This window comes from Leptopilina boulardi, unplaced genomic scaffold (assembly GCF_019393585.1).
Source record: "Leptopilina boulardi isolate dan_hultmark-lab unplaced genomic scaffold, ZJU_Lbou_2.1 LbouV2_278, whole genome shotgun sequence".
In the NCBI taxonomy this organism is placed as follows: Eukaryota; Metazoa; Arthropoda; class Insecta; order Hymenoptera; family Figitidae; genus Leptopilina; species Leptopilina boulardi.
In genome coordinates, this window is record NW_026137838.1 from 536,153 (window position 1) to 558,345 (window position 22,193).

Sequence of the window (22,193 nt, forward strand, 5' to 3'; positions counted from 1 at the left end):
ATGGTGAATTTTACTACAATAAAATTTCCTAAAACTGTATGGTAAATTTTACTATAATAAAATATACTGTAACAGTGTGGTAAAATTTTCTAAAACAGTATGGTAAAATTTACTAATACAGTATGGTAAATTTTACTAAAACAGTATGGTAAATTTTACTACAATAAAATTTACTAAAACAGTATGGTAAATTTTACTGCAATAAAATTTACTAAAACAGTATGGTAAATTTTACTACAATATAAAAAAAAATTTTATTTTTACAGGAACCCTGACGAAATTGCAATCAGTGCCAGTGTCATTAAAAAATCGACCACGCATACCAACGCCCGATGTGACAAAAGAAGTTGTTGATCGTGAACAACGATTGGCAATATCGGCGAATAATGCAGCAAATATTGGCGCCGGTGTTGTTGGTGTGATACCGGCAAATTATCCAACTGATGTATCACTAGTGGTATTGTCACCAATTCATGAGAATGAGGGTACACCATCATCGGTAAAAGGTGGTACCGCTGCACTTGCACAAGCAGTTTTAACACCAAGTTTAACAAGTGCCGGCCTAGTGACACCGGGAACATTTATACCCGTCACAATGAGTCAATTAACACAACTTGGCCTCGTCACAACAACATCAATGTCCCGTCCACAAATTCAAGGCGTTGAACATCATGAGAAACGTCAGGCCACACTCACTGAGGTGAGTTTTGTGAAAATATATATATATTTTTCTTTTAATTTTTAGAATTCAAAAAATAAAGAAATAAAAAAAGATAAATCAATTTAATAAATTAATAAAACAATAAATATAAAAAAAACAAATAAATAAATTAAGAAAACAATGAATAAATAAAAAAAGAAATAAAAAAAATAAAGAAAAAGCTAAAGAACTACATAAAAAAACAGATATAAAAAGAAATAAATAAATGAATAAAACAATAAGTACATGAAAGTTATTGTGGCTGTGAGGTCAGAGTACACGGCTTGCGTCACAAGGGTTATGGGTTCGATCCCACATGCATGACGGATTTTTCAAAAAAATAAATAAAAAACAAATAAATTAATTAATAAAACAATAAATATAAAAAACAAATTAATTAATTAATAAAACAATGAATAAAGAAAAAAAACTAAATAAATAAAAAATATATATATAAAAAAAATAAATGAATAAAACAATAAATACATGAAAGTCAGCGTGGCTGTGTGGTCAGAATACACGTCTTGCGTACCATGGGTCATGGGTTCAATCCCCCATGCATGCGGGATTTTTCAAATAGGTAAATGAATAATTAAATAAAAATAAATAAATAAACAAATAAATAAAAAATCAAATAAATAAATTAATAAAACAATAAAGAAATAAAAATAAATTAATAAATAAAAAACAAATAAATAAATGAATAAAACAATAAATAAATAAAAAAACAAATTAATTAATTAATAAAACAATGAATAAATAAAGAAATAAAAAGAATAAAGAAAAAAAACTAAAGAAATAAATAAAAAAAAAATATAAAAAAATAAATAAATGAATAAAACAATAATTAAATGAAAGTCAGCGTGGCTGTGAGGTCAGAATACACGGCTCGCGTCACTAGGGTTATGGGTTCGATCCCACATGCATGAGGGATTTTTTCAAAAAAATAAACGAATAAATAAATTAATCAAACAGTAAGTAAAATAAATAAACATATAAATAAATAAAAAAAACATTAATAAAGAAATAAAAAAAGGAAATAAATGAAAAAAAAAATTTTTAAATAAATTTAAAAAAATACGTTTCATTCGAAATTTTAGGTAAACACCAGCGAGGAGGAAGGCAGCGGAAGTGGAAGTAGCAGCAACGGAAGTATAACAGGACAAGAGGATCGTTCAACGCCTCTAATTGAGAGAGTGAGTCCAATTGAAAGTCACGGAAGTTCACCAACATTTGGCACCTATACAGAACGTTCGCCAATTTTAATAAATCCCGAGAAACTCGGACAATTTATAATGCCAACAAATGAAACAAAAACAATAGCCGAACAACGACTGCAACAAGATTCATCTCGTGGTAGACGATCAACATCATTGCCTGGTCCACCAGTAACGATAACGAATGAAGATCGAAGTATGTCATTGCCACATTCACCGGGTCTACAACCACGTGAAAATCGTGCAGCATCCGTTACAAGTAGAAGTGAAAATCCAAATCTCGAAAGGCTCACGCCATTAAAGCGAAAGCCTGAGAATTTTTTGCTACAAGAACCGGCGCGTAAAACAAGCTCAACGAGTGTTAATAATGCATTAACAACAACAACATCAACAGTTGCACCTGGTCCATTGTCACCTGTGCCAAGTGCAACTGGAAGTAAACGAAACGAAGTCTATGTGTGATGCTGAGTTTTAGGCACTCAGAAAAAAATTGTTTTTTTTGTTTTAATACAAATTTTTTGGTTGGTTCAAATAAAATTTGGTGGATTCGAACAAAATTTTTTTTATTCGAACGAAATCTGTTTTATTCGAACGAAATTTGTATTATTCGAACAAAATTTGTTTTATTCGAACAAAATCTGTTTTATTCGAACCAAAAAATTTGATTGTTTCACACAAATTTTTTTCTGAGTGTGACGATCTTTTTATTTTTGATCGTTTATTGTACGGTGCCTTTATAGTTAATATAAGAAAGAAGAAAGAAAAACAATCCGTCCATTTAAATTTGAATTAAAATTCGAATAATAAAATAATTTTCGAATAATAAATAAACGTTATAGAATCCATTCAAATGGATATACAACTTAATTATAATAACTTAATTAATTTATATATGAAAAAAAAAATTCCTATAGGAAATGATAAATTTGATATTGCGAATTCTAATTATTATTTTTTTACATTAAAAAAAAAAATGTATTGTCGAATGTTTTGTAAGACTGATATCCTTGGGATAAGTCAACAGTTTATTGGCATTTTTCAGCGAATCATATAAATACCTACTTGTCTCATAATTACTGCGCAAATGACTTTCAAACAAACCAAATGAAAATCAGAAAAGAATTCAGTAATTAATTTTTTTTTCCAATTTTCATTTGGTTTTACGTCTATAAAAACGTATAAAAAAAGGGTGAATGACATTTATTATTATTTTTATTATAATTATTATTTTGTGATATGAATTTTCATATGAATAACCACAGTATAGTGGTTTTTAGCTAGGCAAAAAAGAAAAAATCGTCACAATTTAAAGTTGCGACAATTTCTCGAAACTAAAATATTTTTTTTAACGGTACATTAGTTATAAAAAAAAAAAATAAATAAATTTTGTACATAAAAAAATTATCTTTGCAAATTTTTACTGTCATAAATTTATATCGTGACAGAAAAATAATGACTTTATATAATTTTTTTTTTTTAATATTTGATAATATAATTATTTTAATATTTTTCAATTTTGCACACTGAAATAATTGAAAAAGAAAAAACAAATTTGTAACAGTGTGGTGAATATCAAAATTTTTTCCTCAGCCATATTTGCCATAATACATGAAAAACATTACATATTATTTTTAATATTCTAGAAAATTAATATTTGTAACAAATTTTTAATTTAAGTTACAATTTAAAAAAAAAAACTTTTTTGTTGAAAATAATAATAATAATTATTCTTATTATTATTTATCGCATCTCATTTTAAATTGAAGAAAGTGAAAGAAAAAAATATTTTCCCTTTCTTCAAAAAAAAAAAAAAAAAAAATGAGATTTTTAAATTATTTGTTTTCATTGTAAATAATTATCGTTTATTAAAAAGTAAGAAATTTATTTTTTTTTCTAATTCTTATATTATTAGAAAGAAAATAAATTTCAGACATTTATTTAATGATTTTTGCTCAAGCAATCATCAGGAACGATGACGGTGATCGTGATGCAATATATATATATATATAAATATATTGATTAGTTAATAATGTATCATTATTATTTTAATTTTTATTATTATATTTATAAAATATATATTATCCACGAATTTCGTGATTATTGTTAATTATAATAAATAATATTAACAAAAGCAACGAAATGAAAGAAAAAAAAATATCCTCACAATCATTTGAGAGGTTTCAAAATGGAAAAAAATGTTATAACAATATATACAAATATATATATAAAAAAAAGTTTAATTAATTAAATAAAATATAAAATTTTTCCCTGAGGTGATAAAAATATCAAATCCCTCAAAATAAATAATTCAAAGCGAATCAAAGCGAATCTGTGAAGTGAATATAATTATAAAAATATCCTTATAATAAAGTTAATAATTAAAAAAAAAAAATGAAATTTTCTTTTTCATCATTTCGAGAAAATTTTTTCTAATTTCGATAATGAGTAAAAGGATTTTTTTTTCTTTTTTTGGTAATTCACTTACTTCCGGATTCAAGTTGATAATTTTTCTATTCAAATAAAAAGGATAATTTCTATAGATCTGTTGGAGGATTGACATACTCATAATTTAGAATATAGAAATAAATTTTTATATATGTAAATAAAAAAAAAATATTGTCGAAAAATTTTTTTTAATTAAAAGTTCTTAAAAAAAAATTTATAGAACTTTTAATCCAAGGGACACATATCCACTAAAGAACTCTATAAAGAGTTTCTTTTTAAAAATGTAGATATTTATAATTTTTACAGTATTTGTACATAATCTTCATATTATATATATATATTTTTTAGAATTATAACTGATTTTAATAGTTAAGCGCATTATTATAATTAATATAATATTATTAAAAATTGTTATACATAAATATGAATTATAAATATGCAATAATTTGTAAGTAGAAATAATAATCCAGTGGTTGATTTTTTTCAAGTACCAATTTTGGGTGCTTAAATATATGTGTGCTTTCGAAAGAAAGAAAATTTTTTTTATATTATAGAATTTAAATAATAGAAGTGATTTTATCTTATAGCTCTTTATCTATTGAATAAAAAAAAAAAAAATTTTGAAAATTACAAAAATTTTTTCTTTCAATTTTAACCTTTTTGTAAGTGTAAAAAAAATGCCTTTTTTTTCTTTTAAAACTTTCATTTTTAAGTCTTATATATTTTTATTATAAAAAACCTTGTGAAATAACATACAATTAACATAGGAATGACATTAGTTTAAATTTTTTTTTTTCTGTACAGTGGATCAGTGATTTTTCATTTTCGAGTATAACAGCTTGCCAATTATTGAACTGAAATAAAAAATTTCTTTAGTGAAATTTTGCGAAAAAAAAAAGAATTTAAATTTGTTTTTTAAACAATTATATTAATAAATAGTGTAAATTATTACTAAATTAAATTTATTATTAAAATATTTATTTAATGTAATATAAATTTAATATTTATATTATTTTTAATATTTATTATATTTATAAATTTAGTAATAAATTTAATTTAATAATAAACACTAATTAATGATTAAAAATAAATTTTAGTATTTTATTCACTAATTTTAAAAATAAAAAAAAAAATTGTATTTTTTTTCATACCTAGACATAAATGCCAACCCATAAAAGAAGGAATAAAACTCCAAAACCAGAAAATATTGCAGCAACCAAAGCAACTAATAATTCTTTAAAAATATCTCTTGTAAATTTTGTACTCGTCACTTCGTACACAAAGAACCAGGCTGTGAAGAAAATTCCAATTCCTAATAAAACCAAAGCGAGAAGTGGAAATATTGATGGATTTATTGGTGAGACGTATCTCGTCATCGATTCAATAGCAACCTGAAAAAAAAACAAAGTTAGTAATGGAAAAAAAAATATTAAAAAATAAATACATTAAATTATTCCTTATCAAATAAATATAATTAATTTCAATTTTCAAATATATTGAAATTTGTTTCTAATAATTTTAAATTATTTTCATAATAATAATTTATGTAAAATTAAACAAAATAAATTAAAAATTAAAAAAATATATTTAAAATTTTAAATATTTAAATAAATTTCCCCCTAAAAATATTAATTGAAAATAAATTTTTAATAAAAATTCAATAATCGTAAAAAATACTTTTTGTGGAGGTTAAAATTTTATTTACAAAAATTTTAACTTCTTTTTCAAAATAGTATACAAATTATTATTATTATTATTATTATTATTTACAAAAAAAAGGAGTAATTTAATGCTTAGTAAATTAAATTATATATAAATAATACATACCATTTTATTAAAAATTTATAATGACGTGGCTGCAAAATAGTCTAACCTCAAAATTAAACGCCCCCGGTACTTTTAGAAGTTTTGTTTAACAAAAAAAACGATTTTGTTAAACTTATGTCAACAAAAAAATCAGATCAAAGGGGGCAGAAATTAGACAATTTAATTGTCAATATTGTTTAAAAATTAATTTCTTCTTAATTTAAGAAGAAAATGATTAAAAATCAGTCGACGTGGTTGACAGCAGCCACAAACACAAACAAAACCAAACACATCGGAGCCCCCCCACACACAATCGCACACGTATAACTCAGGAGCGGAAATTTTGGGTACTTTGAGGGAGGCGATAAAAAAAAATACTAAAAATATAATATCCAAAATAATTAAAATTAAAAATTTTTTCAAGTAAAAAATATTTATTATTTATTATTTTTAGTAGTATTTGGTATTTTTTATTTAATTAATAATTAAAATTAAAAATTTTATTTATCCAAATAGTCGAAAATATTTATTTCTCAATTATTCAAGTCAATTAAATTATATTTAAATATTTTTAATAATTTATCATTTTATTAAAGAATTTTATAACAATTTGTTTAAATATTGAAAAAAAATATTTTTTTCTTCACATTCGAATCGAAAATTTATTCACTTATAAATTTTTTCCAATGAGCAAAAAAACAAAACCCATGGAAAAAAAATTAGGGAAAATGAACAATGGATTAAATATATAGACGGAATTTTATTTATTAAATAAAATCACAATGCCCGCGCAAGTCGTTTTTGCATATCACGTGTTTGTGTGTATGTGTGCCCTTCGCATATTATCATTATTATTATTATTATAATTATTATTGGTGGCGTTGTTTGGAGAAGTTTGAAAAAATGGAAAATCAACTTTTCATTTTTTTTTTTCATGTTAGGCTAAAGGTATATACAAATAACCGTATACATTTTCCAAAAAGGAATTGAGTATAAAATGTGTATAATTCTTATGATGTATTTTTTTTTTTAATGACGTTTATCTAAATGACGGTTTTTTTATATATGTCCCGCGTAGTCACGAATAGGCTGGAAAAACATTTTTTTTTCAGCGTACTTTCTATGAATGCTACTTTTATAGTTTTACTCAAATTATTATTTTTTTTTTCTCATTTATATATCTTACATTCTAAAGTAGCGTATACAAAGATCAGGGGGAAGTCATTGAAAAAGAAAAATATAATCGATTTAAAAAAATAATAAAAAAAAAAAAAAAATACGCGAAAGAAAAGGGCGCGAGTTGTTACAACTTTTTTTTCAAACAATTTTTTAACATTCTTTGCAAGAACGACTTTTTACGATTTTTTTTTAATACCTACGATATTGCACCAATAAATAAAATATGAAAACGATCATATAGGAACACGAATCAATTACCTATTAGAGAGAAAACTTTTTTAAGTTAACTCAAGTCGTTCTTGCATCCGTGATCATTTTCAACAATACTCAAAATATAAATTCTTAACTAACAAAAAAAAAAACTCAACAATTTCTGCTGATTTATATTTAGCGACGTTGAAAAAAAAATTCCAAACGAAATTTCAAGCGTCGTAACAATTTTTGTTTCCTCACAAAAGGTCACCGTAAAGGGGTTGTTTATTATTTTCAGTAATCGTTTCCTTTTTTTTTTTAATATAGATTTTTTTTCATATATATTATATTATTATACACGTCGCGTTCGGAGTTTAATGTGCGGGATTTTTTTTTTGTTTACGTATTTTATATACCTCACGATAGGCCTTGCGGTGTGAAACAAATCTTTTCTAATTCGCCCGTTGACGAACTAACTGGCGATTCAACACGTTCCTCTTGTTCAGCCAATTGTTCACTATAATAATGTGGTGTATTTAAATAATCAATAAGACGCCGTGGCAGAGGTAACGTTGAAATGAGATCTTTTCGAACCAATTTTAAAATGACAAATCTACATGTATGCTGTAAGCTCTGTACTTGTTTAAATCTTGATACTGGATGTAGTAATTGTACTCGCATTGGACCTAAAACTGGCCGACGATGTAAAAAAAATAAATAACGTCCACTCCTTGAATGTTCCACAGCATTTTCAATGAAATCAACAATTGTGTGCGATTTGAATTTTGTGCAACTTCCAAAACTAAAATTACCTGCGAATTAAAAAAAAGAAATATTATTATTAGCATATTGAATTTTATTTTAATAAACAATAATAATAATGAATCGCCATACCCTGATCATGTTCTATCCTCACGTGTCTTACACAACTGTTCAGTCTAAATGACAGGGAGAAAATGTAATGATCATCACTGCTATCTCTTACAATGAATGATCCATCCGGCTCGTTAGATAATATTTTTTCCGCAGCCTCACCACTAATAGGACCCCAGTACCATCCGTACTGTTTAAAAATAAAAAAATTCCAAATTTTTTAGAAATAAAAATTTAATATCTTTCGAAAAAGAAATCAAATTAAATCAATATTTATTTATTTTAAATAGATAAAAAATAAATAAACTTTCAGAAATAAACAAATATAGTCGCGGAATTCGTGATCTAGTTACGCGGAATTTGTGATTTAATTTCGTGAAATCCGTGATCTACTTACGCGGAATTTCTAATCTAGCTACACGGCATTCATGATATAAGTTCATGGAATTCGTATTCTAATTTCGCGTATTTCATGATATAGTTACACAGAATTTTTGGTTTAATTTCATAGAATCCGTGATCTAATTTCGCATAATTCCTAATCTAGTTACGCGGAATTTGTAATCTCATTTCATGGAATCCGTGATCTAATTTCGCATAATTCCTAATCTAGTTACGCGGAATTTGTAATCTAATTTCATGGAATCCGTGATTTAATTTCGCGTAATTCGTGATCTAGCTACGCGGAATTAGTGGTTTAATTTCATGCAATCCATGATATAATATTAGCTACGCGGAATTTGTTGTTTAATTTAATATAATCCGTGATATAATTTTGCATAATTTCTGATTTAGTTACGCGGAATTTGTAATCTTATTTCATGGAATCCGTGATCTAATTTCGCGTAATTCGTGATCTAGCTACGCGGAATTAGTGGTTTAAGTTCATGCAATCCATGATATAATATCGCGTAATTCGTGATCTAGCTACGCGGAATTTGTTGTTTAATTTAATATAATCCATGATATAATTTCGTGTAATTCGTGACCTAGTTACGCGGAATAATTGGTTTAAGTTCATTTAATCCGTGATATAAAATCTCGTAATTCGTGATCTAGTTACGTTGAATTTGTGTTCTAATTTCGTGGAATCCGTGATCTACCTACACGGAATTTTTAGTATAAACTCATGGAATCCATGATATAATTTCGCGTAATTCCTGATCTAGTTACGCGGAATCTGTAACATAATTTCGCCAAATTAGTGACATAATTACTCTGAATTCGTGATATAAATTTGCAGAATCCGTGATTTACTTTCCAGGAATTCGTTATCTAATTTTATGGATCCCGTGATCTAATTTCACATAATTCATGATCTAGTTACGCGGAATTTGTGGTCAAATTTCGTTGAATCCGTGATCTAAATTTTGCGTAATTTCTAATCTAGCTACACTAAATTCGTGATATAAGTTCATGGAATTCGTATTCTAATTTCGCCTATTTCGTGATATAGTTGCACGGAATTTTTGGTTTAATTTCATGGAATCCGTGATCTAATTTCGCGTAATTCGTGATCTATTTATGCGGAATCTGTGATTTAATTTCGTTGAATTCTTGTTCTGGTTTCGCGAAAACTGTGATGTAATTTCGCACAATTTGTGAATTAGTTCCGCAAAATCCGTGATGTAATTTCGCGGAATTTCGCAGAATCCGTGATTTACTTTCCAGGAATTCGTTATCTAATTTTATGGATCCTGTGATCTAATTTCACATAATTCATGATCTAGTTACGCGGAATTTGTGGTCTAATTTCGTTGAATCCGTGATCTAATTTTGCGTAATTACTAATCTAGCTACACTAAATTCGTGATATAAGTTCATGGAATTCGTATTCTAATTTCACATATTTCGTGATATAATTACACGGAATTTGATCTAATTTCGCGTAATTCGTGATCTATTTACGCGGAATTTCGCAGAATCCGTGATCTAATTACTCAGAATTCGTGTTCTAGTTTAGAATTTTGTGAGAAATTGAACAGCAGTTTTTTTGAAGAAAAAAAAATTCAACAAACCTAAGAATAAAACAAAAAACACTCAATAAATCATAGATCCATGATTTTTTTTCTTTACTCACATCTTTAACTTTCTCTATACTCGCAGCAAAATCCATGCTAGTATCCTCGGCAGGTTCCTCATCGTCTCGCGACGATTGTATTATAGGCAGAATTGAAGAGGGTGATTCACATTTTGCCAATAAAATTGGTGGTGGTGGCGGTGGTGCCAATGGTGTTTCTTTAGTATTATGTGATTCCGATTCGATGTGACCATTTGTCTTTGGTAATGGGGGTAAAGCGCGTTTGAAAAAAGGCAATTTCTGAGCGGACGGGTCAACATCGTTATTGCTACTTGTATTAGTTGTATTTGTCGTCGTGTTAGTGGTGGTGGTGGTGGTATTATTATTATTAGCATGTTGATCAAAATCTTCATCCTCCTCAACAATATCACCTTGAACAATGCTATTTCTTTTATTCACATAATGTTCAGGTGAACCAAGTCGTCTAAACCTAAAAATATTACACAATGTCTGTTTAAGATTTAATGAAAAATTACGTTGACTTTTCTTTATTTTATCACGTTCAATTTCTGTTTTTTCTTTATTATGATGTTGTTCGTCTTTTGACTTTTTATGCCTTATATTGACAAGTGTACTTTTCTTATGCTTTTTAATGTTCCCATTATTATTATTATTATTGTGCAACATCATCAGTCCATTGCTACTGCATTTATTTGAAATTGGCGTATCTGTCGATGAATCTGTATGTGGATTACTATATCTATTGTTATTATTAATATTAAGAACTTTGGGCATAGCAAGATGTAACGATGATTGACCAGTGGTTATTTTATCGCGTTTTATTTTATTTTCACTAGAATCACTAGAACTTGAATATAATGTTTGTAAATATTGTCGCACCTCATGTAATGTCATATGTATTGGTTCGCCAATATTACGCGTGTGACTATTGTTCGAGGAACGTGAACTATGTCGGCCCGATGTACCCGGGACACTGTGACGTTTTCCATTTCCTGTTTCGTTGCAACATACCTAGAAAAAGACGAAAATATTTAGTGGATTTATTGCCAAGTGGTTTTGCCAAAAAAAAATAAAATTAGCCTCAAAACTCACACACTTGGTAGACTGTAAAAAAGAGTTCTCACAGACTGAGTGTGAGTTTAACGTACAAAAATGAAACAAACCTCAGCGAGTAGCCTCTGAGACTTAATAACGTGGGTAATTGCCCTTGGCTTGCCACAATAATGTCTCGCCTGTTGTATATGTGCTTCCAATTCACTTTGTGAGCTTGCCGAAACATTTCTTCGTCTTTTACGATGATGCTTGTGACGTTTAGGTCGTTGTGGTGTTCTTAATTCATGTAATGGTCGTACAACATCAATTGGCACTGTATAAATGTCCGAATCAAAGGGCACATTGTACATATCGCTAATTTCACTTGTTGTCAATACATCGTGTGACATTGCCGATGTTATGAAACTACTGTCATCTGCTTTATGTCCTAAACCCGATGTATTTATTGAATTATGCGAACTACTTAAACGTGACGATGCCAATGAACTACGTGAATTTGGCCGATGTAGTGTACTAAATGGTGTTATTGTAATTGTTGCTCCACTTTGACATGATGTTGATGATGTAAAATAATCCGTTGTCCATGCACGTCGTGAATTTCGCATATTACTGTTTGTACAAACTGCTGAAATTCTACCCTCAGGCCATGAAATACGACACGATATTGCCAATGCCTCCTCAACAATTAATCGCACTAAATTCTCGGCAAATTCCTCAAGCCAATGATCAGTTGTCAAATGATTGTAACAGAGAATTGGACCAAGTGACGATGAATCGGGCGGCGATGGACTATCTTGAAATTCAGGTGGTGGCTTTATTGCCACATCGACAACTTCAACTTCAACTTCTAATTTACCATCCAAATCATTCCAACCTGGACCTTTTTTTAATGTATTAAAATTTTCACCACACATCCCATCGGAATAGTCAAATGAATCCTGGGATAGGGATTTACTTTCCATGTCGCTTTCTTGCATCTATTAATTATTGCAAAAAAAAAATGTTTATATTTATTTTTTCTTTCTTTTTTGTGCTATTTATTTTTTGGAAACGAGAAAATTTGAAATTTATACCTCGATTGCTAAATGCGCTCGTACGGAATCACTTGATATTGAACCTCCAAGTCCACTGCTTCCAATGTCGCTGAGAGGTCCAGTCATGCTTAGAGAACACGAAGGCGGTGAGTCCATATTGGATTAATTTCAAGCTAATGCAAGTTGAACACTTACAAAAGCCAAAAATCTTCTTCTAAATGTTCCAGATCATTGCCTATTAAAAAAAAAACAAAAATAAGATTCGATTTTTAAAAAATTTTTTTGTTTTTATTAAACCAGTACTGCAATAAATCAACTGAATTAGTAAAAAATAACTTAAAAAAAAATTAATAACTAAATTTTAGTGAAAGAAAATAACTAAAAATAGTCCAATTTTTACTAATTGAATTAGTTGACATAAATTTTAGTATATTTTAACTCTTTACATCTGAATCAGTAAACTTTTAACAGTTATTTAAAAAAAAACATAAATAAAAAAAAATCGGATTTTTCTTTTTTTTATCAGCTGTGTTATTAAACAAAACTTACTTGGAAACGCCAAATATGAGTAACGAATGGATGACGTTTTGTCTTCATTACTCCCTTTGCCAATTCGAAGTATTTCATCTTGATCAGAAAAGTACGTGATGATCAAAACTCGTCTCGATTATTTCTCTGTGCAAAAAAAAAATTCCAATTAATAATATAATTTTGCAAAAAAAACTACTTTTTCCATTTTATTTTTTTAATTACTATTTTTTTTTTTTAATTAAATAAAAATTTTATCTATTTATTGTTAAATGAAAAAATTCTTTTCCAGTAAAATTTATCTTTATGGTAAAAATTGTTTTAATTTACTCTTTTTAAATTCTTCGCAAATAAAAATTTATCTTTATTGAAAAAAATGAAGTGAAACAATTTTTTAAATATTTTTTTTAAGTGAAAATTTTTTTTCAAATAATTATTTTTAATAAATTTTGGTATTTTGGAAAAGAAAAGTAATTTCTTCGGGAGTGGGATAAAAAAAAATGAATAAAGATTTTAGGATTTAAAATCAAATGTATGAATCAATAATCAGACGTTATTATTATATTGAGACATGAGTAATTGAAGAAATATTTATTATCATTCATTAAAATTTAATCTTGACATATAATTCCTAGATGAGCCAATATTGATGAGATAAATTTGCCGCACAATATATTCAAATGACTTGTATATATTAATGTTTCGTTAATAAATTTCGAATCAAATATAATATTATGACATGAAAAAAAAATCGATTTAATTAAATTACTTGTCTATTTCCAAAAAAACAAAAATATTTAATTCGGAAAAAAGGTATCATTTTATTAAATCAATTATAAAAATTATTTCGATCAAATAAAATTTTTCGTATCAATATACAAAGGGGTTCAAAAAGTTTTCTTTTTATATGAGAGATTCTTTTTCAATCGCCCCAGCCCAAAAAGTCGATGTTCTTGGATTGGCTTTATACTTTGGTAAATTGTTGTCCTATATCACAGTAATAAATCCCCAAAATATAAACTCATTAAAAAAATATTTGTAGAAAGTAGAGGGGGTTGAAGTTTTGACGTTAAGGGTAACATTGTCATTTTCAAATCCGTATAACTATGACAAAAGTTAATGAATTTTAATTTATATATAATGAATTTTAATGCATTTTTCACGTACTTTTCAAAAATGTATACGAAAATTAAAAAAAAAAATTTTTAACCCCTTTTTTTTCAAAATCAACCCTTATTTTTCGATTTTCACCCCTTCGGGTATTTTTTTTTTTTTTTTTTTTATTTTTATTGGAAAGCTGAGGTTTTTTCCTATGAGCTATGTAAATATGAAAATGGGACAACAATAATTTTGTGAGAAACAGAATATTAAAGTAGGCGGTGCACCCGCGCTATCGACGCAAAGATGAGTACCCATCGTTGTACGCACTTATATTATTCCTGTTTACTTCAGTAACAGCTCTCTGCATTCTACAGGGTTGAGACTGTCCATAAAATAATGCCTGCATTACTATTACTGAAAGAAATTTAAATTTTGAAAAATGATAAATTAAAAATTAATAAAAAGAGAACATGTTTTTAATAGGTATGAAATTATTAATTTAAATGAACTATTGGATATAATCTGGTTTAAATATTATTTTGGGATTAATTTAGAAAAAATTATTTTTAATCTAATAAAAGGATGTTTATTATTTGAATTATGTTGAAATGAAGGATATTTGATTACTTTTTAGATTTTTTATTGCTTTTTTTGTTGCTTATTTTTTGTTGAGAAACGCGTGCAGGAATTTTTTTTGTTTTTTTAGTAAAATAATCACACTCCAATGCCGTGGAAAATTTTTTTAATTGTAACTTATTATCTTCTGTGACTGCAAAAGAATGATATTGTAGTGTACCTGGTACGGTTTGAGCATCGTCGAATCTTCTTTTTAAATTTTGAGTAGCCTCAAGATGAGCGTCTTTACTGCTGTAGAAAGTTACGGTTTCTTTGCAATATATTTTTGTATAATCAAAAAGGGCTTTTGCAGTCAAAATTCGATTTTCAGAGGAGCATTGGAGGCTGTATCGTGCAGCATTTCTTTTTATACTTGCTCCAACCCCGTCACAAGGACCCTTGCCATGAGCTGTAGCATGGAAATGCCATTCAGCTACTATTCCAAAATCTGCCAGGTGAGCCAAAAGATTGGCGAAATTATTTTTATTTTTGAAATGTTGCCCAGCACCATCCGTAAAGTAGTACAACTTCTTAGGATGAAAATTAGTTTTTAAATAATCTATTATTATATTTTGATAAACATAAACGGCAGCAGTATCATGAGTCAAATTGTCAGATATTATTACAATACTTTTGTGCTCCAGTTTCTCAAATTCTTTATAATAAATCACCACTGTGAAAATAGTGGCTTGGTCGTTATTCCAATGGAAAGACTGAGCAGAATTTTGTAAAACAAAAGCATAATTCTCTGCAAAGTCACAAGTAATGAGAAATTCATCCTTTTGCAGAGAATTTTTCAAACTTTTCATGAACGATGATTGCTCTTTTGCAATAAAATGGTGTGACTTCAGTTTCATCAATTTTTGGCAAAGTTCGTTTACAAAATCGTCTGTACTTAAAATGATGGTATTTAAAGCACACCTATCTGTTTGCGTCCAGGAATCAAATTTAATTTCGTCAATTTCATTTTCCTCGAAATATTTAATTAAATTTTCTTCAACTTTTGACTCACCAGGACAGAATTCACAGCCTCCTAAATAACAACTACTTGTTGGATGCGAACAGATTAGGAGATTGATGCAATCGCTATAATTTTCAACATTTACCTGTGAATCGTTTATTAAAGCTTGAATGCCAATACTTTCTATCATTAGTCTCACATTTTCATGATACACGCAAACGCATACTGTATGAGTTCCGCTGCTTCCAGCTAAAACGCAATTTGCAGGCCTCAACTGAGCAAATTTTGAAAAGCATATCTCAACTTCTTTATGTTCACTTTTAAAAAGAGAGTACAACTCTTTAAGATTACAGAGTACCAATCTTTTTTGGACATGCTCCCGACTCCCATCACTTTTACGAATCGATACAAAATCCTTCATCCCTGCTAATAAGCGACTATTATCGTCTTGTTGATAAAACTGTTTTACAAGTTTTTCAACGTCAGAATCCAAAGGTTTTCCTTTCCTTGGAGCAGGAAGTGCTAGAATCCCTTGCTCTGAAACCAACTTTTTTGCAATCCTAACGCTGCGTTCGGATGCACCAAACATTGACATAATTTTTTTTCTGCCCAATGACTTTGGTGCAAGTGTGAGAAGTTGAATTCTTTCAGATCTATTAGGAGATATTTTAAATTTCTCAATAATTGCTTCTAAAACTTCAACAGCTGCTTTATGATTTAAGTCATCACATTGGGGTAATGAAGAATTTTGTGGCATAACTGACACAAAATCAACATCTTTATCATCATCCAGCTCGTCAATTTCAGCATCAGAAGATTCAATATTAGAGGCAATAAGATCAGAAAAATCAATATTAGAAACAGAAGAATTTAATTTTGAATTTAAATCATCTTGAGTAGTTTTTAATTTATAAATCTCTTTTCTACACTTAGAACAAATTTTTGAATCTTCCGGTAATGTCGAAAATTTTTCTCTTAAATAATTTGAAACGCGACGTAAATCATTTGATTTGTGTTTTTCTTTTCCTAAAGGATTTACACATTCATTTCTCCAAACAAGTTTGGAGCTTTCTTTGGCTTTTGCCATTTTATCGAAAATAATAATTTTAAGTAAATTATACTTAAAATCTCGAATTGAAAAATAAAACGTTAATTAAACTCTAAAATACTTACCTCGAAAATACTTACCTTGAACACAATATTCTCAAAATAAATTGAGGAAGAAAATTATTTGAATATAGTCAGCCCTTTTATATGTGCAGCGATCAGTCTTAGTTGCGAGTTACTAAAAAGCCGTAAGCCATCTAGCGAAAAGACAGCAAACTAACTAACACGCGGGAAAAATTTGAAAACAAGAGAACATTTGAAAAGAGTAAATTAATAATAATATTTAATAGGCAGCTTGATTAAAGAAATAATTCAAGTGTATAATTATTGATTGATTAATTTACATAATTATTTAATTTAAACAAAAATATAAATATTTTTTAAATAAAAGCATATATGTGACCGGGTCTGAGAAAACGATGTTATCGAACAAAAAATCAATTTTTTTTATAATGGTTTCTTATAGTTTAAGGTCCTAAAAATACAATGCAACTAATCTCGAATGTTAAAAAAAAATTTTTGCATTTGTTTATAACAATTTATAAATTTTTCAAAATTAACGAAAAATTCGACTATATATATTTACTGAAGTAAACAGGAATAATATAAGTGCGTACAACGATGGGTACTCATCTTTGCGTCGATAGCGCGGGTGCACCGCCTACTTTAATATTCTGTTTCTCACAAAATTATTGTTGTCCCATTTTCATATTTACATAGCTCATAGGAAAAAACCTCAGCTTTCCAATAAAAATAAAAAAAAAAAAAAAAAAAATACCCGAAGGGGTGAAAATCGAAAAAAAAGGGTTGATTTTGAAAAAAAAGGGGTTAAAAATTTTTTTTTTTAATTTTCGTATACATTTTTGAAAAGTACGTGAAAAATGCATTAAAATTCATTATATATAAATTAAAATTCATTAACTTTTGTCATAGTTATACGGATTTGAAAATGACAATGTTACCCTTAACGTCAAAACTTCAACCCCCTCTACTTTCTACAAATATTTTTTTAATGAGTTTATATTTTGGGGATTTATTACTGTGATATAGGACAACAATTTACCAAAGTATAAAGCCAATCCAAGAACATCGACTTTTTGGGCTGGGGCGATTGAAAAAGAATCTCTCATATTTATTTTTTCTTTATATATTTTTTTCTTTCTTATTTATTTTTTCTTTCTATTTATTTTTTTTTATATATTTTATATATTTTGTATATTTTGTATATTTATAAAATAAGTGTTTAGAAAGCTTCGATTTTTTTTGGACACCTAGTATATATTATATCGAAAAATAAATAGATCAAACAAAAATTTCACAAAAGTCACTATTGTTACAAATACACGGAGAAATGTTGCATAATACAATCAAATTTAATTTACATAAAAATACGTCAGTTTGGAAAGTTGATTTCTCATTATAAATTGAATCGATTTTGTTTTTGTTTTTTTTTTATTTTATTTTCATTAACTGGTTTTAGTCAAATCTTGTTATTCTCGATTAATTTTTTTTTTTTGGTGCATTTTCTAAAAAGACAAATCAACAACGTTTATTTTACTAAAAAGTAATTGAATATATATTTTGTTTTCTATTTATTTAATTCGAAAAAAATTACAAATTTTTTGCTAAATTGAATATTTTACCATTATTTACGTTTTAATTCATTTATAATTCTTTTTTTTCCATAAAAATTGTAATTGAAAATAATTTAATTTAAAAAAAAATCTCTATAAACGAAAAATACATTTTTTTTTCCTATTAAATATTTTTTAACAATAATTTTTTTTTTTTATAAAAATATAATTACTCTCTAAAAAAAATCTAAATTATTTTTATTTACAATTTTTTTTCCCCCCACAAAAATATAAATTTCTACTTAATATGGAATAAAAAAAAAATTGCAAAAATTAACAAGAAAAACATTGACAAAATAGCGAAAATTTTTTTTTCGTAAAGAATTCATAATTTATATTTTCGAGTCATCGCCAAGAAAGGGCGTTAAGAAAAAAAGAAAAAAAAAAGGGTTAACGCATGGTTGGAGAAAAATATTCAGTTTAGCAAAAGTTGAGTCATCGGAATCGCGGCGACAGTGTGCGAAGGGTGAGAGGAGAAGCGGGGGGGCAGAAGGGGGGCAAGTGAAAAGTAAAAGAGAAGGAAAATAAAAAAGAAAAACAAAATTCTCAAATCAAAAAAAAAAATAAATAAATAAATAAATAATAAAAAAAATAATTATTATAATGCAAATAATTTAAGATTTGGAAAATATTTTACCTTTTCTTTTTTTTCATGAGAATAATGTGAAATTGAGGCGTAATATTCAATTCCAACAACATATTTATACAATGAAAATTGATGCACCATTTCTGCCCGTGTACGATGAGGAGCGAGACATGCACAGAGAGACGACATCAACGGGAACATGCGTACATCACGACGACGAATGGTTCGCGAAATTAATCGCTCGGTACGATCGAAGACTTTTCATGATCAAAGTGCACATGCTTTATATATATATATACATATATATATCTATCTATATAGATATATAGTTGAAAAATAATGAGTTTTAATATCCCCGGCGAGACTGATGTTTCCGACCTTGATAGTAGATAGAGATTTTGACATTTTCCATATAACCAAACCCAATATATATATATATACGTATATATATATATATTTTTATATATACACACACGTATATAATATAAAATCGGAACTATATTTGCTCTAGGTTATTTTGCACAATGTTCTTATTGACCACACACTACACTTTTTCTTTTTCTTTTTTTTCTCAAAAGTCTTTGAATTTTGAAAAAAATTTTCCAAAAAATAATGAAAAATTTGTCTGATTGAAACAAGTTCACGGGGAGGGCCACCGTCTTCTTTTTCACATCACGAATCAATATTTTAAAACTCAAAGCAAGACTAACATTTCACCTTACTGCATGTCGGTTCGATTTTCTCGTTCCGTACATCATGAACGAGAACGATTCGTTCGGAGCAACTATTCCGTATGTGTATGTGTGGGTGTAAAGAGAGAGTTGCGAGCATGAGAAAAAGAGAGAGAGATGGAGAAATTGTCGTACGTTTATGTGCGCGCGCAACAATTGTTATACGCGAGAGCAACCCGCGAAATCTTCATTTTCAATTCTTAAGGTGGATTTTCATGGAAAATTTTCTGTACATACAATAGTGGAAGGGGGGAGGGGGGGGGAAGAGAGAGGAAAAATGGAGAAGGGTTCGAAAAAAATAGAAAATCATTAAAAAAAACAAAAAATGATTTCAAAAATGTATTTGGTAAAAAAATTTTCTGAGAATAACGATTATTTTATTGTTACAGTAAAACATTCGCATTAATTATAAATATATATACTGTGAAATTAATAATAATCTGCAAAAAAAAAATATATAATAAATATTTATTATTAAATGTTTTGTAAAAGAAAAAAAATTATTGAAGGTAAGAAAATAAATTTTTTTTCATATTTGGTTTTTTTATAATTATAGAATATTTTATTTTACATGTAAATATTTAATATTATTTTTAACGAAAGCATTATTTTTATATAAAATAATATATTTTTTTAATTTTAAATAAAAATTCTGTTTTTGTTCCTTATTTCATTTAAAAAAAAATAAATTAATAAATACAAAGTAAATTCATTTAAAATACAATTTGTATTTGACTGAAAAGTGAGGTTATGTTCGTCAAAATTTTAAAAATTATTTCTTATATTATTATAAAAATTTTAAATAATCCAATTTTTGTTGAAAAAAAAAAATAATTTTAAACAAATTTTTGTTATACATAAAAAAAATTATTTTTTACAGAAAAATGGATGAAGCAACTTTAAATAGGTAATTAAAATTTTTTATCAAAAAATTTGATTAATTATTTGATTATTTATTTATTATTATTTATAATTTAATATATTTTTATTTTTTTTTAAATAATCCCGTATGCAAATTTTTATATTTTATTATTATTATTATTATTATTATTATTATTATTATTATAAATAAATAAATTATTTGTCGTTATTTTTATTATAAAAAATAAATAAATCAGGTATTTTTTACTTTCTTAAATGTAATTTCCTATAAAATGTTTAATAATTATTTTTATAATTAAAAAATTTTTTATATTTTATCATTAGCTGATATTATTTTTTTTTTTTTTTGTTATTATTATTACTATTATTATTATAAAAATAAAAAATGTTTATTTATTTTTCCCAAAAAATTACTTCAAATTATTTTATAATTATTATTCTAATTCAAAATAAGATACTTTTATTTATTAATTTTTTTTTTAATGTAAATTTTAATTATAAATTGACTTAAATTAATTTATTAACAGACTTGCAGTGGAGGCATTACTTGACGAGGCAAAAAATGGTGCAAAACGTGCTGAAATAATAGGACCAAGCGGTTGGGTGAAAAATAAAGAAAGTATTAATAAAAGATTTTTACATTCAACTCTAAGAAATGTCGTTCAGTCAAATAAAAAACGTATTAAAAAAGAAAATATCATCAAATCACCATCGAATGACAGTAAAAAAAATTTTAAAACAGATAAAAAATCCGACAACATTTGATTGTTAAAAAAAAAAAATCAAAAATTAGTTAATATTTTTTTTTCACCGCTATAGTGTATTAAAAAACTGACAAATTCCAAATATAAACAGGGTGCTGTAATGTTAAAAAAAAAAATGACAAATTTGAAATATTTTTAAAAGTTGATAAGAGTAAAATAAAAAATTCTATATAGTCATATATTTTTTTTTGTAATTATTGTATTTTTTTTTTATAGAGAACAAAGACACACAAACTCCCTTGTATAAAATTATATATTGTCCTAATTGTAAATATAAATTGAATTCAATAAGTTTTTTCTATGGCAAATTTTAAAACTATTATACATTAACAAAAAAAAATTCTAATTATTTCTTTTAAAACAGTAATTATTTACATTGTGGATAAAATTTTAATAAAATTTAAATTTTAAATAGTCTATAAATATAATAATTTTTTAAATTCAGGTAAATAAATTCCTATTCTGCCATTTATCCACATTTTTTTTTTGTATGAAAAACTGTACAATTATTTTGATAGAATATTACAGATATTTTTCTATATTTAGAAATTTATCTACTTATTTCTTTTTACAAAAGAAACGATTATGAAAATCTTTCTATATTCATTTTACTTTCGTCAATCATTGAAATGATTTAACTGCGTACAATAATATATGAAGTATATAAAAATTCAACACTTCACAGAAGTTGTATAATAAATTGATATTTTTTTTCACAAATGTATTAATTTAATTATTATATCA

The 22,193-nt window shown here is 26.6% G+C and overlaps 4 protein-coding genes across 5 annotated transcripts in view; 2 read left to right on the forward strand and 2 right to left on the reverse strand.

Moving 5' to 3' along the window:
- Positions 1-3,670, forward strand: part of LOC127281951 (uncharacterized) — a 70,813-nt gene extending 67,143 nt beyond the window's left edge. For both annotated transcript variants that reach the window (XM_051305970.1, XM_051305971.1), the window contains 2 exons: positions 267-700; positions 1,801-3,670. In XM_051305970.1, coding sequence (XP_051161927.1) covers positions 267-700; positions 1,801-2,379 — 1,013 coding nt within the window. In that variant the 3' untranslated portion in view covers positions 2,380-3,670. The remainder of the gene's footprint in view (positions 1-266; positions 701-1,800) is intronic.
- Positions 3,671-5,062: 1,392 nt separating this feature from the next.
- Positions 5,063-6,469, reverse strand: LOC127281954 (transmembrane protein 258). Its single transcript, XM_051305978.1, has 3 exons — positions 6,190-6,469; positions 5,514-5,753; positions 5,063-5,216 (listed from the first exon to the last, which is right to left on the reverse strand). Exons 1-2 carry the CDS (start codon positions 6,190-6,192, stop codon positions 5,514-5,516), a joined length of 243 nt encoding a protein of 80 aa, XP_051161935.1. The 5' UTR covers positions 6,193-6,469; the 3' UTR covers positions 5,063-5,216.
- Positions 6,470-6,908: 439 nt separating this feature from the next.
- Positions 6,909-19,880, reverse strand: LOC127281950 (bromodomain-containing protein DDB_G0270170). The gene is made up of 7 exons (XM_051305969.1): positions 19,124-19,880; positions 13,090-13,215; positions 12,580-12,775; positions 11,617-12,483; positions 10,493-11,464; positions 8,434-8,602; positions 6,909-8,351 (listed from the first exon to the last, which is right to left on the reverse strand). Exons 3-7 carry the CDS (start codon positions 12,694-12,696, stop codon positions 7,957-7,959), a joined length of 2,520 nt encoding a protein of 839 aa, XP_051161926.1. The 5' UTR covers positions 12,697-12,775; positions 13,090-13,215; positions 19,124-19,880; the 3' UTR covers positions 6,909-7,956.
- Positions 19,881-20,040: 160 nt separating this feature from the next.
- LOC127281953 (uncharacterized) lies at positions 20,041-21,630 on the forward strand. Its single transcript, XM_051305977.1, has 3 exons — positions 20,041-20,312; positions 20,684-20,710; positions 21,213-21,630. Exons 2-3 carry the CDS (start codon positions 20,688-20,690, stop codon positions 21,448-21,450), a joined length of 261 nt encoding a protein of 86 aa, XP_051161934.1. The 5' UTR covers positions 20,041-20,312; positions 20,684-20,687; the 3' UTR covers positions 21,451-21,630.
- Positions 21,631-22,193: the final 563 nt, after the last annotated feature.